This window comes from Nylanderia fulva, unplaced genomic scaffold, assembly GCF_048542155.1.
Source record: "Nylanderia fulva isolate GAGA-0341 unplaced genomic scaffold, ASM4854215v1 Scaffold8, whole genome shotgun sequence".
NCBI lineage: Eukaryota > Metazoa > Arthropoda > Insecta > Hymenoptera > Formicidae > Nylanderia > Nylanderia fulva.
Genome location: NW_028190916.1, coordinates 5,231,523 through 5,253,168, shown reverse-complemented (window position 1 = coordinate 5,253,168; position 21,646 = coordinate 5,231,523). Strand labels below are relative to the sequence as shown.

General features: G+C 41.8%; 1 protein-coding gene and 1 long non-coding RNA gene across 2 annotated transcripts in view; one reads left to right on the top strand and one right to left on the bottom strand.

Annotated features, from left to right (window-relative positions):
- LOC114938543 (uncharacterized) overlaps nucleotides 1-21,646 on the top strand; it is a 247,020-nt gene that overhangs the window by 181,079 nt on the left and 44,295 nt on the right. The window lies entirely within an intron of this gene.
- Nucleotides 1-21,646, bottom strand: part of LOC114938070 (spondin-1) — a 188,429-nt gene that overhangs the window by 164,817 nt on the left and 1,966 nt on the right. The window contains 1 exon segment of the mRNA XM_085489139.1: nucleotides 16,645-16,880. Within this exon segment, the coding sequence (XP_085345265.1) occupies nucleotides 16,645-16,879 (235 nt within the window). The 5' untranslated portion in view covers nucleotide 16,880.

Sequence of the window (21,646 nt, the reverse complement as noted above, 5' to 3'; positions counted from 1 at the left end):
ATAATTGCAAAAATTATTCAGTTGGAGATTGTATAGCTTGGCCGGGAGATGTAAAAATATGACTTAATATTTCAAATTCCCGTAGATGTCGAAGATGAAGCGTTAAGAAAAAGCGAAAACGTACTCTCGCCAGACGTGACGAGATATTGAAAATCTTCACGAATCATCCCGAGAGCTTTGGTTCGATTTTGCGCCAAATAAAAGACGGATTCTCATTCCGTTCTCGACAATCTGACGATCTGCTGTTTGCATCGCGAGTAGAAACCAGTCGCTTTTGATTACGCGATACTAAACGAGAATATATATATATCACTCGTTCAAGTCTTCATTCCGTCTGGGATTCTCGCGGAATCTTGAACGCGGTTTTCATCTCCTGTCGGAAAAAAGTGGCGGAAGCTTGAAACGGGCAACCAAATCCATGCGGGGATATAAAATGGCTATATCGAATAATCACACGTCGTCGATAAACGCAACAACACAGATACCTATCATAATATATACGCGGTTAATTGAACGATGAATACCTTCATTAAAAAATGCTAATCCATTTGTGCATTAACGCGATACGAATTATTCCACACGTGATGAGAAACTCAAAACCCTTAAAAACAAAATCACGCGCGAAAATATAGATCCAAATTATATCGGTAATTATCGTAAAAGATGCAATATATAAATATATATAGGAAAATTTAGTTTTATTTCTGATAATTATATTTATATTATTAAAAAAAGATCAAATAATTCTCTAGAATGTTGAAATTATCTTATGCAAAGTTGATCGTTTCAATCAGACGTAATGATAAACGAAATAATAAAGATATCATAGAACAGGGCAAATTTTTTCCTTTTGTTTGACGTTTCTCTTTTCTCGTTTCGAAAGCAATCGATGACCGACGTTCAAGCGAAATTCGCCGAGTTTGCGTTTACGAGATAAAGGAAAATTTACATTCACACCCGATTGTGAAAATGTGCGTGAATGGACCGACGAATGGAATTTCACGCGTAATCGCGATCCTTATTCAACCAGTAGTATCACATATACGGCAAGTGGTATACACAAAGTTACCACTACCGATGAGACTACCGATGTTAAATTTAAACTATATTGCAGACGCAAACTATTAAATAAAAAATGTGATTTTTTAAAATTCAATATTTCTGTCAAGTCAATTTTTTATTTTAAAAAAAAAAACAAGTTTTCGGATATCAATATTTCAAGATTATACTATTGATCGTGTAAAATCCAGACAAAAGATTCAAAAAAATTATCCGAAATCATCACCTGACTAGGACAGTTGGAATGAATCATCCGAGTACAAAATGATCCTACAAAGTGAGTCAGTAGTTCAACCGTGTTAACTATCTATAGCGAAGCTACACGTTTCGCATCCTAAATATTCGCCCATAAATTCTCGCGAATCTCGACAATTATTCCGCACAGAATTATACACTATGAATCATTCATAAACAAATTTAAATTTAATATTAGATTGTTAACATAAAATCTCGTAACAAATAAATTGTTAGATTTCAAGAAATAATAATATAACAATTACAATATGTTATATCTATAGGCAAACTATAATTGATACTTAATCAATAAATTCAATAAAATAAATTTATTTAAAAACATGTCGAAAATTATAGAAAATTGCGAGACAACAATTATCACGTAAAAACGAATTGGTTTGTGAAAGTCTCTATATAAAAGTACGATTCGTCAGTAGTTCATTTCGATGGACGAAACGACGTGGGAATCTTCAAGCAGATATCAAATACCATATCAGTATGCTTTTCAGATAACGCGACACTAGCACGTACGCCAAATAACTAGGGCAATTTCAGAAATGAAATCCCACCTACGTATAGCACTAAATCGTAATTAATATCGTGTTTCCGCCAAACTAGCTCGTTAATCAAATTTTATTCCGTACAAGAGCGCATTATTATGACGATCGTATAACCGGGAACGTGGCTCATTACGCAAATGGTAGTCGCGCAACGGTAAACGTGTATACGTATATGTATATGTGCGTGTCTACACGTGATCCGTGTGCACGTGTATGCGAAATCGCTGTTGATAGCGCGAGAACCGGGCGAGATAGCCTCCAAAGGGTTAATCCCCTTTTCGTAAGGGCTCGACGAGGGAAACAATTTATTAACGGAACGTGAGTATTCATTACTTAACGCTTTTATCAGCGACAGAGATTTGTCGCGCATAATGGAACAAAGTCCATCCTAAAAATCGGCTCTTGACATACAAACGTGCGCATTTAAAGATACAACTTTGCGAAATAAAAATTGAATCGATTCCGAAAGAAGCATTCATTCGAAAATATGTATAAAACGTCAGTAATGATTTTTACCATTTTAATTAAAAACCGATTAAATTTTAATCTTAAATAATATGATCTCTAAATAATTATATTTAATTTTATCGGCACTCTTGTTCTTCGCGAAGTAATTTATTTGACAAATAAAAATAAAATAAAAATTGAAACGATAGATATGTATAAAACGTCAGTAATGATTTTTACCATTTTAATTAAAAACCGATTAAATTTTAATCTTAAATAATATGATCTCTAAAAAATAATATTTCCTTTTATCGACACTTTTGTTCTTCACGAAATAATTGATTTGACAAATCATTATCATATAAAGATCGCGTGAATAAATAGATCGAGTCGTATTAATGATCGCTCTTTAACTTCACTTTATCCCGTCGCGTAAATAGTCGCTTTTCGAGCTCAATGCGCGGAATCACGAAAGGACGAGATTCTTGATTCACTCTAGAATCGAAGAGCGAGAAAATGCGGGTGATTTGCTCCTTGTGCCAATCGCCGGGCGGCAAGAGAGCTCCGCGAGGAAGGGTGGCACCATTTGAATAATTTCACAGGAAATTACCACTTGACACTGGTTGCTCCTAGACACTGGAAGGATAAGGATCTTCCGACTCTATTTGTCGAGTGTGCGGCTCTATTATACGATGGGAAATATTATAATTCAAAGGGAGAGAATTCCTCCTCTCTCGTCCCGACAAAAACGCGATATTTATAACGAAGGAAATACGATACAAATATCGGAGATGCGAAAACGAGGGAGAGAAAACCTGAACAAAAAAACGAGCAAGACGCGGAATGTAACGAGAGGAGTGCGAAAAGAAGTTGGAGTAACGAGTGAGGTAATTGCAGCCTCGCGGACACAAAATCGCGTACGTAAAATCCCGGCGCTTTGTAATCCAATCGAAAACGAGCGAGTTCGCGAATTCGCGCAAGTGTTCATGAACGGCCGTGCTTTCGTCTCGATGTTTTTGCGAATCATGCAAATGCATGGGCTCCGCACTGCGACAAAGGAAGAGAGGGTTTCATCTTTTTTTTTTTTCCTTTTATTTTTTTTTTTTTTGTGCCTGCCATCCAAAGCTCGGACATTGATTCGCGCGTAACGTAATCCGAAGTACGGTAACAAATGAGTGAACCGAGTGACTGAAACGGAAGGCGAATATAAAACGAGCAAAGATAGAAAAATATACATAAAAGGGAAAAAGAGGAAGTAGGAGATTGAGAGAGTGAGAGACAGAGGGAACGAAGAAGGAAGGAAGAATATGACAATGGGTAGAGTCGGAGCTGGTGAGCTCGAGGGCTGACGTTTATTAAATCAACAAAAGCCCCTGGGGGGATGGTTTTCAGATGCGAGTACTACATCTGCTACAGAAAGCTTTCCGTCGTACTTGTTCTCTCGCTTCAAATCTCTACTTCTCGCTTTCTCTCTCTCTCTCTCGCTCCTTCCTGTCCTTTCCTCTTTCCACCTTCTCGTCGGTCGCTCGTTCTCTAACCAGACTCCTCCTTCGTTACACTTTGCGGTTTGTTCTGACTGGCGATTACGACACTGATAAGAGGAAAGATTCGTCCCTGAGAGAAAAATCTCTCGGGGTAGTCAAAACCAGAAGTACCACGGTGCTTCTAATGAATTACTTCAGATTTAAGACGCCTTCCTGTCCTCGCTTGACTTTGCTCGCGCATTCGTCAAAATCCTGTCATTATAATACCGAATTCGTTTTTTACACGTTTATAACCAGGTCTCGTATTTTCCTCGCTTTTTTTTTACGCGTACAAGATTTATTCGATTCATATTCACATATATGTTACTATTTTAAAATGCATCTCTATACATTATGAAGCACTGCAAAAACTGTAAAAAAAGATGTATAAAACAAATGCTCGTAAAATATCTTTTGCTTTAGTATGAAAATGAGGCGCGCAACTTCATATTTTATAACGCACGTTAGAAAATAATAACGCAAAAAGAGAGAGAGAGAGATGATGGTGGGAAAGAACGCGTGACAGGGAAAAGCGTCCCTCAAGTATTACTCTAACATAAGATCTCAAAAGCCAGCGCGCTCGTTTTAATTACCTGACAATTTTAATTGCCTTAATAACGTAGCACGCGGAAAACTAATTAAACATCACTTATGCACGTTTGCGCGGTCGCACGGGTCGTCTCTCCATCTCCCGGTTCTATTTTCATTGCGTCGTGATATAAATATTTTTTTTCGCGGTAACGATTCTTCTCTTCGATCGGCGTCGGTCGGTCGCCACGACTGTAAAATAATCGGGGACATCGCCGGAGACGTCGTTATTAATGTGCCGCCCATTTCCTGCCGTCGCAAATTATTATCCGCATTATCGCTATATCGTTGTCGGGGAACGATGTTTACATCGTGTGGCATCAGGACAAATCGATACTCTCGTCCGCGCGCGTTACTCCCCGAGAGTTTTCGAGTAAACAGATCCTCGCTTCGCTCTCATCCACTTCGCCACGGATCAGCAGCGCGAAGCGCTTCGACGCTCCGGAATATAATTTTCAAGAATTTAATCTCTTCGACGCGCGCGCAAAAATCTCTGCGTATCTCTCGTCGAGAATTGCGATCGCGGAAATTAGGACGGATTCAATCTCCACTGTAGCGAAGCTGCGTAATGGTACCGTGACACGTCTCGAATCGCGTTATCGCGACTTGGGCGAGGAACTCGAGTCTCGCTTAATTAGCATTACGACTTGAACAGGCAGTAATTATAAATCCGCTCCATCTCTTTCTCTCCCTTTACATAACGTTCGAGCAGCAAGATGCTCCACAAAGATGAACCGGCTCGGCTTTTTAGATTCGCCTGAATATGCACGTCCAAGTAGGTTAGCCAATTACGACAGGGAAGAAAGTCAGAGAGAAAATGCTTTCACGTTGAATAGAGAAGCGATGAATATTATTATTTAAGTTCAGTGAAATTGTTTTAGTTTCGTTCTTTTTCGGGCAATTTATATCCAAGTTGATTTACTTAACGCGCGCGTTACCGTGTATAAAATATATCTTCTTATAATGTAACTTTAGAGAAATTTCATGTAATTTTCTCTCTAAAAGGTAGAACAATTATAATATACATTTTAATACCTGTACATATAATTAATCGTGTAATATTTACAGATACGGCATAATCTCGTTTGAAGTGCTCTATACAGGGTGTCCCAGAACTGGCGGAAAAGTTTTTAATGGCAGGTTCCTGCTGTCATTTTTAGCATGTTTCTAATTTTGGTTATTATGTATCTTTATAACTAATTGTAAGCCTTATATTAACATTCTATTAAAGTGAACTCTATCTAAAATTAATTTTACTTCCACAAGGGTTAGTTTCCAAACAAGCCTTTAATTTCAACTACTTATAATTCGAAAATTATTGGTGCCTCGAGATTTTCGCTGAGGAAAAATAGAATGACACCAGGAATCTGCCATTAAAAACTTTTCCGCCAGTTCTGGGACACCCTGTATACTAGTATAATAATGAATGTAAAATGTAACATGTTTTTCTTTGAAACGACGATACGGGCTTGTTTAATACTGCGAGATAAAGTATCCAAACATGTCCGTGCGAATCATCGTAAAACGTTTGCAAACACAGAGCGTACTCGTTCGCTAATGAGCATCCAAAAACTCACGAAACGAGCGGCCTCTTTGAAAGTGTCTCTCACGCGAATAACGAAAGAAGACTGAGTGTTCTATACGCTCGGGACCAAACAAACAGGAAGTAGGCCACGGGTTGGACAGACTAAAAATTGCCTCGGTCTCTCTTTCTGCTCATCGCGCGGAATGCTCTTCCGGTTTCCTCAAAGTATCGGGTGACGAACGGTAAACGCGATATGTCAGAGGGGAAATATGTATTTTAGCGGTTCTCCATCACGCCCGAAAAGTTGTATAACGTCGTTGCTCTTGGCTCGAGTTGTATACACTTCGCGAGAAGAGGTCGTTGAATTTAACGCGGAATTAACGTTATATAAGCTTTTCACGAAGGCGAAGGAGTGATCCGTCGCAGTCAACGACGCGTCTTCGCGAAAATCCCTCACGAAGATTCCAATCTTAACAAATCCACTGACAATGGCACCCCTTCCCACCACTTTTGCCCTACCCCCTGTATACGCTTCTTCTGCTTTTCACCGTCAATATGGGTGCAGCCGGTGTATACGGGAAAAGAGAAACCGGAGCAAAAGGAGAGAAGAGCTCGGGCTCTCTCCGGTCCGGGCTAAAAATACACTTCCCTCTCTTCGTATTCTCACCCTCTTCTCGCTCTCTATGCTATTTTTCTCTCTCTCTCTTTTCTTTCGTCGTTCCTTCCTCCTCGCTCTCTTTTTCTGGATCTCTACATCGCACGCTACCTCGCTCGTAGTCCAGTCGCGACTCCCTCTATCTCTCACTTGCACCAAACCGTCGCTCTGACTATAAATAAATAAAAAAAAAAAAAAGAGAATAAGAGCACCGCGTGCACGCGATGCGGGTGTCTCGAGAGTAGAATAATTAGAAGCGGCCCTTGATTCATTCGCAGAATAGAGAACTCGCGTAAATGTCATTTATTAATAAAAAAACGGTCTAGAAATTTTCTAAAAAAGAAAATTGGCGAATTTTCATCATTCCAATCACGTCATATTTTTGTATCCCTTACATATAATATTTTAATATTGAAATCCACTGCTCAAAGATATTAAATATACATCATTTTCAAGCTCTTGTTACTCCTTTACTCGGCGCGACTTGCAACGTGATCGAATCGAGGACCTCGTTAAAGCGAGAATAAAATCTAACGAGAAGAAAAGAAAAATGTTTTGGGGGCAGACACGTGCGAATAACTTATATATATATTTCGAAAGTTTTTGAAAAGTTTTCGCGAAATTAGCGTACTTGCGCGAACGCGTTTCATGTACGAGGCATCATTCGTGGCAACTTTATCCCGTCTCTCTTCTCCTGATCTCGCTTTGCACTGTATGGCGTACGCGTGGCCCCGTTCCAGAGTCTGCTTTACCTCCGGCGAAGTTCCAAGACGTTCTGTCGGCGGTGTCTAAACGCGGGAAATTCTCTCTCTCTCTCTCTCTCTCTCTCTCTATCTCGCTAAGAAATCTACGATGTATTGTGTTCGTCGAGCATAAAGTTATATTGGACACCTTCTTACATGCGGTAACCGTGTTCATGTGATCCAATTTTGTCGAACAGAAAAGCTGCGACTAATTACACGAACCCTCGACGAAATGTCACTCGACTTCGTCGAGAGTAATTTTAGTTTCAATATACATACCTATTATGTATATCAATTACTGTAACCAGCTAAATAATATCAGATTCTAGACACATTAATGTAAGCGTGCGATCATTATTATTTTTCAGGAGGTATTGTACGTGTCGCGTTGTCACGTTATTGTCGAGTGCGTCTTGTCGTGTTGTCCTCGGGTTTGATTATTTGTATTTATTATACCGTGTGCGACAGTGAGAGAAAGCGATCGGCTTAGAAAATAACAGACGCGACCGTTCGAATAACAAAATCCGAGTAAAGTTTAGCTGTCGCTTAGCGATTGGCCCGAGCCTGACGGGAAGGGATAAAATTAGGAGCGGTATAAGTACCGGCGATTTTGAGTAACCAGGACATTGTTGAGAACATCATCTTCGGAGCGTTTTTATCGAGATACAAGCACGCATTCTCTCACGAACCGGCAGAAGATCTTTAATATCGAGGCGGCAGGAAGGAAGATAGAATAGAAACGGGACTTGGACAGCGAAGACGTTTTCGACTCGCAATAAACACATATATATATATATCTTCCGAACCTGACTTCTTTTCCTGATTCAACTAAATTCATCCGGCCTTCTCCTGCATTCCTACATTTCAATAATCAATAATTAATTGATCGATTCGATATTCGATAAAAGATACGGCTACAGTTCAGTATAAAAGATACGCTTACATTAAATAATATAACAGAATTTTCATCGTTATATATATATATATATATATATAAGTATATATAAAAATGTATAGGTATATTTAAAACGTCCTAAAATTATATATGCTTTTTCTACCTCTTTTAAAGATAGAAATATAATACTGTAACATTTTAGATTTTCAACGGTTACAAATGAAAGCAATTATTTACAGAGATTAGTGATCATTAGTGAATCTATCTCCTAGCGTATTCACGCACGTTGACATCGCAAAGCTGGCGCTCGCCAGAGATATTTTTGGGCCGCCCTATACGCGGTGGATGATGATTCACGTTACGGGGAAGAGAAGGCTTGAACATCCAAAGAGACTCTACCGAAAGATTCAAGGATGAAATGTGAGTACGTGCATTTAAATTCGAGATCGCATCCGCAGAATAGTATACACACACGATACTTGAAACGACATTTATCTCGTGCTCCGTTACAGCAGGGTCCACAAACTGTCAGTGACGTGGGAGGAAAAGCGTTCCTTCCTGTCGCGGTTATGGGGTTTATTAGCATAGCGGGAATAGGCGAACTTTCGCATATGTCGGAGTGCTTTTTGACTTATCGACGCCGTCTTCTCCCTTGAATAGTCCGAACTTTCGACGTGTATCATCGTCGCCGAATAAAAGCATGGTGAACACGTATAGAAAAGATATTATCGTAATCAGTAGCGATAATCGACGCTTTTTGTCGAGAGAATAATTTATTTTCGCAATGAGAGACGATTACTGCGTCAAAATATTAACGGGCTATCAATTATCAGTGTAGCGATTATTTATATATATATATATATATATATATATATATATATATATATACACCTATGTGAGTAAAGAAATACTTCATATTTGATACTGAAAGAAGCTTTTCGCGTCAAACATTTCTTGCTACTCTTCTTTTATCTTTGATATTTTAGCAAAAGATCAAACGTCATTAACAATCACGGTATTATTAAACATATTTTTAAGCGCAAAATTAAATTCGTGATTCTCATTTAAAGCATTCCACGTAGATTATGCTTTATGTTTTATCTGTCAGAAAAATATTTCCCATTTTTGCACAAGGACGTTTACAAGATTTTCCTTGTTATTTGATATAATTCGTTCTACCTCTGAAGAAGATATTTGTTCGCCATTAGCGTAGTGTCTGCCGTGCATTAGCGACGCTATTATTATCGTGTTTGCTTTGCAGATACGCGCGGTAACAGCGTGTCCCTTTGTTCTTCGTGGATACGTGCAAGTTGCGAGAGGCTCGTAACCGAGTAAAATGCACATTTATTCCGACCTGGTTCAGTTATGGTAGTTTCAATGTGTTTATATTTGACTCCCGTTTTAGTTAAAGGCTACTCTTCTTTAAATGTGTCTCATTTCTCGCGAATATACAACGCGTTATATACTGTACAAAATGTAAATGTCAATTATCAAAAATGAATGTTATTAATTACACCTATCATAAGGGAAAGGATATCTATTTTATTGTATTAATTTTTCTTGCCAATTAGATATATTATTGTAATTTTATTCTCAGAAATAAATGAATGTCAAAATTATAATTTCCACGTTCATGTAATATTAATTAAAACATTTTCGTGTATTTTTTTTATCCAAGAAATTTTATCTATTACCTATACAAAATATGAAAAAATATGATATATCGTGTATCGTGTATAAATTCGATTGCGCGTAAAAGGTTATCGAAGAATGAGAGATTGCACGTACCTCCTATTTAAATCTAGACTAGAGTTCACGAACAGTGACAAAGAGGACGGATCGAAGCGGAAGGGGAAAAAATAGAGATCGAGAAGAGAAAATAGTAGCGAAAAAGAGAGGAAAAAAGGAGAAAAACTCAAATTAAATCGACCATATCCGGAGCCATGAAAGGAAAACAACGGCGGTGCAACGGCGGGCAACGGTTTTACGATTCGGCTGAAGGAAGGGCGAAAACGACGGAGGGTGCACATACGACGAAGGGATGCGAAATTCCATTCCATTAGTCGGCCGTTAACGATCGAACGTGTTCGCTCGACTGTGTGTGCACGCAGGATATATCCACAGAGATTCTGCGGAATGCGGAGAGAAACCGACTACTATCCGTCCTACTACGATCTTCTCGCGATTTCTCCCCGGAACGGCGTAAAGGATTTTCGATTACGTTTTGTCGCTGCTTTTGTTCCGCTCTGTTCGGTTTCGAGCCCACTTCACGCGGCCTACTCCTTTCTTCCTTCGTATTACGCGAGAAAATCCTATCCTTTCCTTTCCGATTCTTTATCCAACCATCCCTCGATTCACTTTTCGAGTTACCCTATGCATTTTTCTCGGTCTCTTGCGTCTCTTTTTTTTCTTTTTTTTTTTTTTATAGACAAAACTTCTCGCAAAATTTATTCTCCAAGATAAAACGCAATATGGCTATTAAAACTTATGATTGAGATAAACTTTGATATTTTTTAATTGCATTCAAAATAAATAAATTATGAAAGTGCATTTGAAAAATTCACCTATTTTTATTGCAATCAAGAAGTTTGTCAAAGTTTATCCTATTGTGTGTATACATTTCTCTCTTAATTAAACCAGTTATAAAAATATATGCATATAATATTCATTTCAATCATTGTCGAGTAAATATCTTTCTTATTATCCAATTCATTTATATATGCAAAGATAGAATCGTATACTTTTGAATCATATTCGAACGAAATATTTCCGAAAGTAATTTCGAATCATGAGTCACCACGATACGAGAACGATTCGGTGAAAGAGGAAAACGCGGTTCTTATTCTCGTATAGTGCCGCTGGCCGCGATCCCTCGCTGGAACCTGGAAATTGAATTTCGGCGGCGTACACGCGGCTTTCTAATTCGAATTTAAGGTTGCTCGCGAAAGCTTTGCTCGTACATTCGGCAAAACGGCCAGATCAGACGGAATTTATTCGACTTTACCACGTTGGAAAGGGGCGGCAGGTGCTGGGGCGTTGTGGGAAGGAGAACGAAAGGTCGCGACCACAGACACGAAGCGAAAACGCGAAACTATGGAGACTAACTGGTGGAAGAGGGGTCGCAAGGGATTTATAGACCGACGAAAACTTACGACACCTGCTCGTGCTTATGTACAAGATGTCTAGGCTCTTATAGGAGCGATTAAGATCAAGATCTTTATTCGAGATCACAAGTCATTATTAAATGTTCATTGTGCCACGGTATAAAAATAATATTTTAAATAATTTCACGATAACTATTATTTAAAATATTATTTTTATACCGTGGCACACTGAACATTTAATAATGACTAGACTATTATCACTTGTGATCTCGAATAAAGATCTTTATTAGATTAAATATATTTAATATATATAAATAATAATAAAAAAATATATATATAATAAAATATATTATATAAAAATATGTATATTAATTACATATTTAATATAAAATATATAACATATAATGAATGTAAAAATTATATACGCTCTGTAATCATTTTGGAGGTATCCGTGCACGTGCGAAGACATTTCAAATTCATGTCAGACGACTGCGAACGGCAGTGGCGTCATGCAATAATTCCCAACTTCTCCAATTATCGTTTCATCCCGCCTTCGCGCCTTTTAGGTCGAAAGACCGAGAAAGGAGGTCGCGAAGAAAATAAACCCGTAGAACAAGGCACGGACTGACGTTGCCCGAAATTGTCCGGGAGAAATAAGTATTCCGTGATCGGAATCGCGCGGTATATCTGCGGGGATTTGATCGAATTAAAAGTTTCGGCGGTGACGCGCATGAGACACTGTCGTCGAGAGAATCGATAAGCCGACAGACAGCTCTCGTGAGAGAGAGAGAGAGAGAGAGAGAGAGAGAGAGAGAGAGAGAGATCTCATTAATTAAGGTGACGTTGCTCTCTTGCGAATGATCCTGTTATTCGCGCGCAGATGTAGACTCGTGTAGATTCGAAGTAATTAGAAAAATCTAGCTGATCTCAGCTCTTTCATCTCAGCATTTTCGATAGATGAGATTTGAATCGTTCCAGGGACAATATAATTTTGCATGACTTCGCGTCTGATTAAAACCGTATTTGATATCCTATATATATATATATATATATATATATATATATGTAAAGAGCAAAGTATTTTCGACGTGCATATTTTACATTTCAATCTTCATGCGCGTCAGATCCAAATGATATATTAGCCTTCGTATTGAATATGATTACTGTAGAAAAATAGCTCTTAATATATAGAACTGTTTGTGATTCCCTTTTCCTATGTGCAAGTTATATCAAATAAATTATTTAAATCCATGCATCAAATAACCCATTACTGCGGCATTTTATCCTAAAGTGTTACCCGTGCTTGTTTTTCTTTTTTTTTTTTTTTGTTTTAATTTGCATCAATGTGTAACATGCAAATTTTTTGACAGCATTTTCCAAGACAAATGGAATAATATATCTTCCAGTAACAAACAAAATAAAATAAAATAAAATCGGAAAATAAATGTGAAAAATCGGATTGCTCAGAATAGCGCCTGTTCCCTCAGGGGCACTACAGACTCATCCCTGTAGTGTACGGGTGTCGCAATCCCGAGGTACCCGAGCTGGAGTGCGTGGTGATGGATGAACGAGGTGCGATGGGCGTGCAGGCCCTAAAAAGGACTTGTCAACTGCACTAGGTGAAGGAAAACACCGAAGATAACACCCGGGGGGGAGGCCCCGTTAGCTGAGTAAGGCAACCTCCTAAGGGGAAGGAAAACCCCTGACAGAAAAAACCAATTTCTTTTTTCAGAAACATGGGTGACTCGAAGAAAGAAGAGAACGTCCCGGGTTCGGGTACCGGGAACCGGCGTGGGGGGGGGGGGGGGGGGGGTGTAGGCCTGGCTCCCTCCATGTCGTCAACAGACGACAGGTCGTCCGCAGTTTTGCCGGCTGGGGCTGCGGACTGGACAGCGACAGTGCCGAGGAGTGAAAAAGACATGGTGTGTGCGCGGCTACGTGACCTGGCCTTGTCGTGGAACAATCGTGACCGCGACGTGGATCAAAAGGAACTCGTTTTGCGTATTCGCCGAGTCCTTTTAGAGAAAGTGGTGTGGGCATACCAGGCCCATCAAGTATATAAGGACCTCGCGAAGGTGGTGGACGATTTCCTTCGGGAGTGTTCGCGAAGTGAAACGGAGTTCTGTGCCAAACACGTTTGTGTACAGTTCTTCGAACCAGTTATTGCGGTTAGCACCGCAGAATCATTGACTGGAGAAACAGTCGATGGGGAGAGTGACTCTCAGCCTCTCCCTTCACCGGAGAAGGTGAGGGGTGACAGTGGTGACGAAGAACAGGATGTAGGGGAGCCATCCTTTATATCTTTGCCATCAGAGAGTTCCTCAGAGGATGAAGGGAGCAAAAGGGACAAGTCCTGGGATCCCGAGGATAAGAGGCTTCTCAAGGGGAGGAAGCAATACCCCAAGAAGCTTCCGGGAAAGTGTGGACCGGAAAAACGAGGTCGCCCCAAAACAACTGGGGACTACGTGGGCCTTGCAGCAGCAAAAGAGCGCTTGGTAGCTGTCGAGCGGGAGGAGCTTCGTTTGGCATACGCGCGGAGAATGCTGGACCCTTCTTTCGGGCCAGCTCTGGATGGAAGCGTCGCTCCTTCGGATGCGGGGTATCGTGCGGAGCTGCAGGGGGTCACCACTGCGGAACTCCGCAGGATCGCAGGTAGGTTCGTCACCCAAGTGGAGAGGGTGGCTGGACTCCCTGGCCTTGAGGATTTTATGGCCGAGGAGCTCCTGGTCTCCTCGAGGAAGCTGGGTGGCATCCTTGAAGAGGTGGTCACGAGGACCTCTTCGGAGGCCGATCCTCGTATGGATGCCCTGAGAAGTGAGAACCAGGGCTTGAGGACTCGCATCTCGAACCTAGAGCGTGAGGTGGAGCGCCTGACGGAGGAGCTGGCGTTTGTTCGCTCTGCGATTCCGGACATCGAGGCGTTCTATTTTTCAGATAGAGGCGCCAAAGACAAGGGTGCAAGAAAGAAGAGACCTCGCCCGCCTTCTGCGGAGAGGTCTTCATTGGGATTGGCGGAGGAGTCTGCGGCTGTGGTCGCGGATGATCGTCCATTGACTGCGGCTGGTGTGTCGTCCCTTCTGGATCGTCGCTTCGGTGACTTGAGGGGCGACATATCGCTTTCTGTGGTGGCCGCCATTAGGTCGGAGCTCGGGGGGCGGGATGGGCCCACTCCAATTTATGGAGTGGATCCCATACGCGTGCCCTCCTTGAGCGTCGGTAGTGGCGCGGTTGCGCCGGGAACTGGCTCTGTGCCTAGGGGCTCTGCCGCCTCCGCTCTTGCGGAGGTTTCGGTGGATGCCCCTGGTCCTGGAGCCTCCACTGGGAAGAAGAAGAGGAGACGTCGCGGACGGGGGCCCGGTCGACTCCCCCAGATGAATGGGCGTGCGGAGGTGGGTGCCTCGAAAAAAGGGCCCACCCGTGAGGGGAGGAGAAATGTTGCTCTTCGCCCCCCCTCCGCGTCAGTGGTTTCGCTGACGATTCGGGGGGGGGGGGGGGCGGACGCGAGGTCTTATGCCTCCGTCCTCTCGGAGGCCAAGTCGAGGGTCGACGTGAAGGAATTGGAGGTTGGCTCGATGAGGATGAGAAGAGGGCGACTGGCAGTATATTACTGTCGGTCCCTGGCAAGGACTCGGCGGCGAAGGCGGATGCACTGGCGTCCAAATTGAGGGACGTCTTCCCGGCGGAGCAGGGCGTTAAGGTTGGTCGCCCCACTCGGTTGGAGGAAATCCGACTGAGGGGCCCAATGTTCTCTGTCAAAAGACAGAGAATATTGGAAGAGGTTGCCCTAGTTGGAGGCTGTCGAGTGGAGGACCTTAGGGCTGGGGAAATCAGGCTGTTTCCCAATTCGTGCAATGGCACTATTTGGATCCGCTGCCCCATCGGTGTGGCGCGAAAGGTGCTATCCGCGAAGAGGTTGTCGGTTGAGGGGGGGTGGGCGACTCTGGAGGTTATCCGTCTGGCTCGCCGCCCCCTCCAATGCTACCGGTGCCAGGAGTTTGGCCATTCGGCCAATGTTTGTGGTGCCGACACAGACCGGAGCGGTCTGTGTTATAGATGCGGTGGATCGGGGCATAAGGCAGCCGACTGTGTGGCGCCGCCCCGGTGTCTTTCGTGTGCGTCCAGAGGGAAACCCGCTGGACATCGCGTTGGGTCGGCGTCTTGCGCTCGCGTGCGTGTCCCTACTAAGAGGAACAGGGAGAAAACTCCTGCTGCCGAGCGCGTTCAGGCTCCGGGGCGCCCCGATGGGGGGCCTGCGAGCCCGGAGTGGACGAGGGTAGACTGTAGCCGGGGACGGGGGAAGTCGCGGATAGGTGGCTCCCCCGTGCCGGGCTGCAGTTCTGCCCCCGATGTTTAGTGTCGGTTTTGTCCGTTGTTGTCGTAGTGTGTAGCGCTGGGTGCGGGGAGTTCTGGGGAGGTTGCCGAAAGGTGACTCCGTGGTCTCCCTGCCCCGCCAAGTTTATGTTGTAGGTTGCGGCGATGGGTGATGGAGTGTCGGGGAGGTTGCCGAGAGGTGACTCCGCGGCCTCTTCACCCTACGCCAAGTTTATGTTGTTTATAGTTTTATTGTCTTTTGTCATAGGTGGGAGTAACAACCCTCCCACCTTTATTGTGGTTGGCCATAGCGCCTTGTTGTGGGCCCCCCCTTGGGGGCTGGGCCTGTGGCTCTTACTATGTATTAATGTGGTTTGTGTACATGTTTCGTGCACGTTATGTACTATAATCGTCCTGTGACGTTTTTTTTTGTGTGTGAGTGGGTGGCTGCGGTCACCTCACTTACTGGGTTGGCAGAGAGAGGGGTGGGGGCCCCGCTCTCATTGCACGTCGACCCTGGGAAGTCCGGGGGGAGCTAGTAGCCCGGCTCCCCTCGATGCCCTTTCGGGGCAAGGGATGTCCTCTCCGGGGGGATACCTGTAGTATCCTTCCGGGGGATGTGTCCTACCTTCAGGACGCCGGTCGGGTGTCCACCGTGAAGTAATGCTTACGCGGTTTCGCGGTGGACAATACCCATACGATCAGGGGCTTCAGTCAGGTTTTAGGTCGGTCCCCCGTCCGATAGTCCTTCGGGATACTACGGGCGGGAATCCACCACGAAGCCTCCTGACCCTCCCTCAAGGGTCAAGACGGCGAAGTTTGGTTTAGGCAAATTTCCTGACTATAAAAAAAAAAAAAAAAAAATAGCGCCTGTATATATGTATACATATGTATACTGCGTCGAGTATCAGGATCATTCTTAGGATTAAAGCTACCATGCCCTTGTTTCATGCACGACGAATCGATCGAGCTCGATTCGATACAAACAACTAGAACTCACCGATCAGTTTGCCAAACTGCGCTGGAGGCTTCCACTCCGGATAATGTCGCGGGAATCGCGCCCTCGACCAGTAGGTCCTCAGGGTAACCTTGTAAAGCGCCAGCTTGTCCTGCTTATCCTGCTTGTCTTGCCGGTCCTGGGCGTACGATCCGCATTGTCCGTGGACGGAGAGGAATCGCGTGGCCAGCAGAAGCAGCAAGAGCACCGACCACCGGTGCCACGTGCCACGGGACATCCTGCGGTGACAGATCCGCACAAGTATAAGCGGGGGAAGATCAAAAAAAGTAAAATCGCCGTCGTGCCAAGCACTATTAGCCCGGCCACGATGCGCGGTATGCGACACGTGTCAACGTCCGCCGTATGTATGCACGCACGTGTTGCATACTTGGGTTCGCTCGTTCCGAGATGCGACCGCGCGATGGAATTCGACACGCGCGCGCGTCACACCCGACAGTTTTCCGACAGTGTGTCTGTCTGTCTGTCTGTGCATTTGGATGTGTATGTGTGTACGCGCGCCAACAAAATATTAAGAGGAACGCGAAACTTCTAAAGTGCTCCGTATAAGGAAACGTCAAGGGAAGATAAAGCTGCGAAACGACCTACTACTAGATGCAGCTACTTCGGATAGTAATTTCTACCGTTGCTAGTACATGATACCGTTGGGAAAATATAAAGCTTATCTCTTATCGGTGGAACTAAAATAAAATGAAGTGGAGTAACAATTCATCATGTCTTTGCGACTGTACAATCATCTGTTATAACCGTCGTTGGGAGAATACCTCGTTTCTAAAACTATATAAGCGAAAAGCTATTTTCTGCATTTATCGAATAATCATAATGCAACAAAGATAATATATATATAAAATAAAAGTAAAATACAAAATAATAATTAATTAGAATAAAACTTGTAAGTTAAGTTTTAATTATATTTTTAATTATTTTATTATGTCTCTCTTTCACAAGGAATTTTTTGCGAAACTAAACTCCAGCATTTAATTAAATCACAGTGCATATTTTACTTTTGTTGGATTTTAACATTTTATTCCTTTTTCAAAATTCTCGCCGAAGGGAAAAATCGATTCTATAAAAAATTCATCGAATAATTCATCACAGAAGCGAACTTCTTGGGAGTCACTCGGTTTTGACTATACGATAATTAATGATATTCTGAAACGATGCGAGAAACCACGCACGATGATTTAGTATTGAAAAGCAAGTGTGCATTGCTTGAGAATTATATTGTCAGGCAACTTTGCGATGGTAACTCGGTTTCGTAAACAAGATTGATCCGAAGGCATGTCAACGAAAGAGAGAAGACGACGCGCTTTTCCCTCGCGTAACTGCTAAATAATTCAGGGGCCACCGAGAACTCAGTGGGGGTCGTCGTTTGGGGTTTTTGGGATTCTTTTACATGGACGCAATCAAAAGGATAACGTGATATTACCGCGCGGACGAATAAAATGCCGCGTAAAAGGCGATGTCGGTGTCATTACTCCCCCGTTTTCCTTTCTCCTTCAACATTTCTGTCCGTCGCGCGTAAGAACGTGCCGAATTTTTTTCTAAGTGAATTCATTACTCCAGGGAGAAAGAAGGGAACGAGCATTTCTCAATTATCATTTCACCCGCGAAAACGGCCGGGAAAAAATGTTCGCCATAAAAGGGAGACACGTATATAGGCGCTACTCGCTTTCGCATATATTTATACTTCACGAGGTGTATAAAATTCGCTGTATTTTAAGACCCGCGTAAATCTATCGATCAAAGTTCTCCGCGGAAGCTGTCTCTCTCGCCGGATGCGAGTGACGACACAATCGGCGTTGCACGGGCTACACGATCGTATCTCGCGGGCTTCGTGTTTACATATGCAGATTCGCGCACTCAAAATTCAAATCGCATCTGAATCGCTTCCAATCGGTCCCGACTTGACCAACCACTCGTGTGTCGTCGAAATTTCACGGCGTTTCCGACCCGCTTTTTCCGGTCGACCACTCGACTCCAAGAAAAATCACGTCGCTGGAATCGTTCCAGTACTGGATTTTGGAATGATTGGCGACCTCATCATATAGTTGCGTGATATTTAACAGAATATTTCTATTTCATAGAATTCGTCAGTGACTAATATTTATTTCGGTACATATATATATATATATTTTGTGTATATCATAAATATGCATAATTTAATATTTATACAAATACAATAATTTATGTATATATTAGAATTTTTTGCATAAGTTTGTACAAGATTTTTCATAAATTATAAAATGTTGGGATGTGCTTGCTTTTGATAACAAAATTATGACTGATATATTTTTCAATAAATTTTATATTGACTAATTTACGTATCGAAATTAAACGCAATTAAACCATCCTCGATGAAAAAATAAACATTTCTATATTTTGAATATTTTGAGCGAGAAAGAGAAAATTTACAAAAAAATGGTACAACAAATTATATATAATTGTACTAAAAATATTAATTACGGCATTAAAACTTAAAAGCTCTTTCAGTAAACACAAAAGTTTCAGCTTTTAAGATAAGCTTCCTGTATTTTGTCGCTAGCCTTTCTGACGAAAGGCTAAAATGTAAACCGAACAGTTAATGAAAAGCACACGAAAAATATTTATATCTCTTGCACGAAACTTTACCAACTTTACCAATCCACCGTTAAACACTTCTTTACGTCCCAGTACAGTTAGGTAACTACAAAACTTTCCATGTTTCCGATTCAGTATTGATCACGACGCTATACGATTGTAAGAAACCGAATCTAGAAGCGATACGATTCAATTTATTTGGTAATTCATCCACGCCTTTTAAATATTAGTTTTTACTACTTGCCGTAATTATATACGAGAAATTCATTTCACGTGTTATTATTATTACGTATTTTTAAAATGATAAAAAATATACGCCCGTAATTTTATTTTCTTTTAATATATATGTATATAATTTGCATTTGATCTTTTATTAAAGAAATTCTCGCTCCTCTAACAAAGCTCCTAGTAAAATAAATATAATTTGCGATGTATTATAAAATCACTGAAAAATCCACTGGAAAATTATGCCAGAGAAAAATTTTTAGATTAATTCCTCCCCTCAACACGAAATGAGAAAACTATCTACTCCGAAATTTTATATCTCTCACCCCTTGCAAAAAAAATACGCGCGTATATGTTCTTCGCTCTATTTCTCTTTACGATAATATCAACGTGGAAGTGGAACAGTAATGTCCCAAGTTAAATTTTTCCCCAGAAACTCAATTATTTTTACGCGAGAAAATATGTGGCAAACATCTCACAGGAGACCTCAATTCGCGGCTTGCGTCAGTATACGCGTTACGTAAAAATCCGTAATTATAGTACGCTCTTGAGAGTCGGACCGAGCCGCATCTCAGGGGATGCGGATCCAGAGTAGAGAGTTTCGCGACCGACCGGAAAGAGAGGGGTTGAGGAAAGAGAAGCAGAGGGAGGAAACATTATTTAACCGCGGTGCTGCAAGTCGCCGCACTCTCGGAGTAGAACGACGGCGGTAGCAGTTAGGTAACTGAAAACCGAGAACCCTTTTTTGCTTTACATTTCATTATGTTTCATTAGCGGGAGGGTAGGCGAAATAACTCGGGCGAGTCGCAAATTATGGTCCTCCCTTCTCCGTATCATATGAGATTCGCGTCGTTTGTTTTTCAGCCCCAGTGACCTTATTTCGTCGTCATTGTCGCCAGAAAAGTAGAAGACGATAGGAGGGAAATATGCGACGGCGCTCTGCAAACGATCGTGGATGACGTGGAGAACTTCAGACCCGGGGTCCGTGTTTTTCCGAGCTCGGGCGGTTGATTAATTTAATGGCCGCGGGAGCTGATTCCTCTATCTTTCTTTCTTTCTCTCGTCGGTCTATTAGCGCGATTCTCCGTCCCGGTGTCTTCGAACTTCGCCTTTTCGCGCTTTCCGGTAAGCAACAAGTAGTCGCAAATCTGATTATTTGTTGGCACGTAAATAACGAAAAGCCCGGGAATCTTGTCCGAGAGGAAGAGGTTTGCATGAATTTGGAGGACGACGTGTAACGTCGTCTCAATAGATGGGAATATAAAAGATTATCTCTCTCCTATAAGGCAAGAATCCTCGAGAAGAAATTTGAAAGTAAAATTAATTGTTTATTTGAAATTTTGATGCAATCACGATAACCTAGTTATTTTTATGCATATTGATATTGACCTATTTATATTCTCATTATTTTGTCAAGACCGATCAGTTTTATTTTTCATAACTTTCGACGCAACTTCGTTATTTTTATGTATATTTATAATGATCTATTATATTTCGTAAAAACCAATCAATTTTATTTTTTGTAATTTTATTATAACATGTATATCGCCGTAACATCATGAACATAGCTTAACGAATAATTAACTTCAGAAAATTAATACCACCATTGAGGAATCTGAGACGAAACTCGGAGCTGGAGCTGGAGCGAGGTCTGATTCAGGATTCCAAATCGTAGTTAATGGAATCCCCTCGCCAAAATCGGAGCTGTGCATCGCGTGAATACGTAATAGTTACTGCGTAATAATAACCTTAACTCGCTCGAATACATCTCGGGTTACACAACAGTGCGAAACTTTCGTCGGACAGCAGATATCAAATGTCCATCCTCACCAGTTAATGAGCCATAAAATGCTATATCATAACATGCATTGAACATCTATTCTTTTGTGTGACAGTAAGTGTATGTACATACTCCGAATGCATATAAAATAAAAATGTATGTCACACAGCTTTCGTTTAACAAAAGATTAAACATTTATTTAGAATTATAATAAAAAAAGATTATTAATCACGAGCAAATATATTTACTATTTTCAGTTGCAGAAAGAGTTTTTTGAGATCGTTATATATAAATCAGACCATCTAAAATAAAACGAAATATGTGGACGGCAGATATCAAATATCATTACCAGTTATAATATATATGCCACCACAAAACATATATTCAAAATCTTTACTTTTC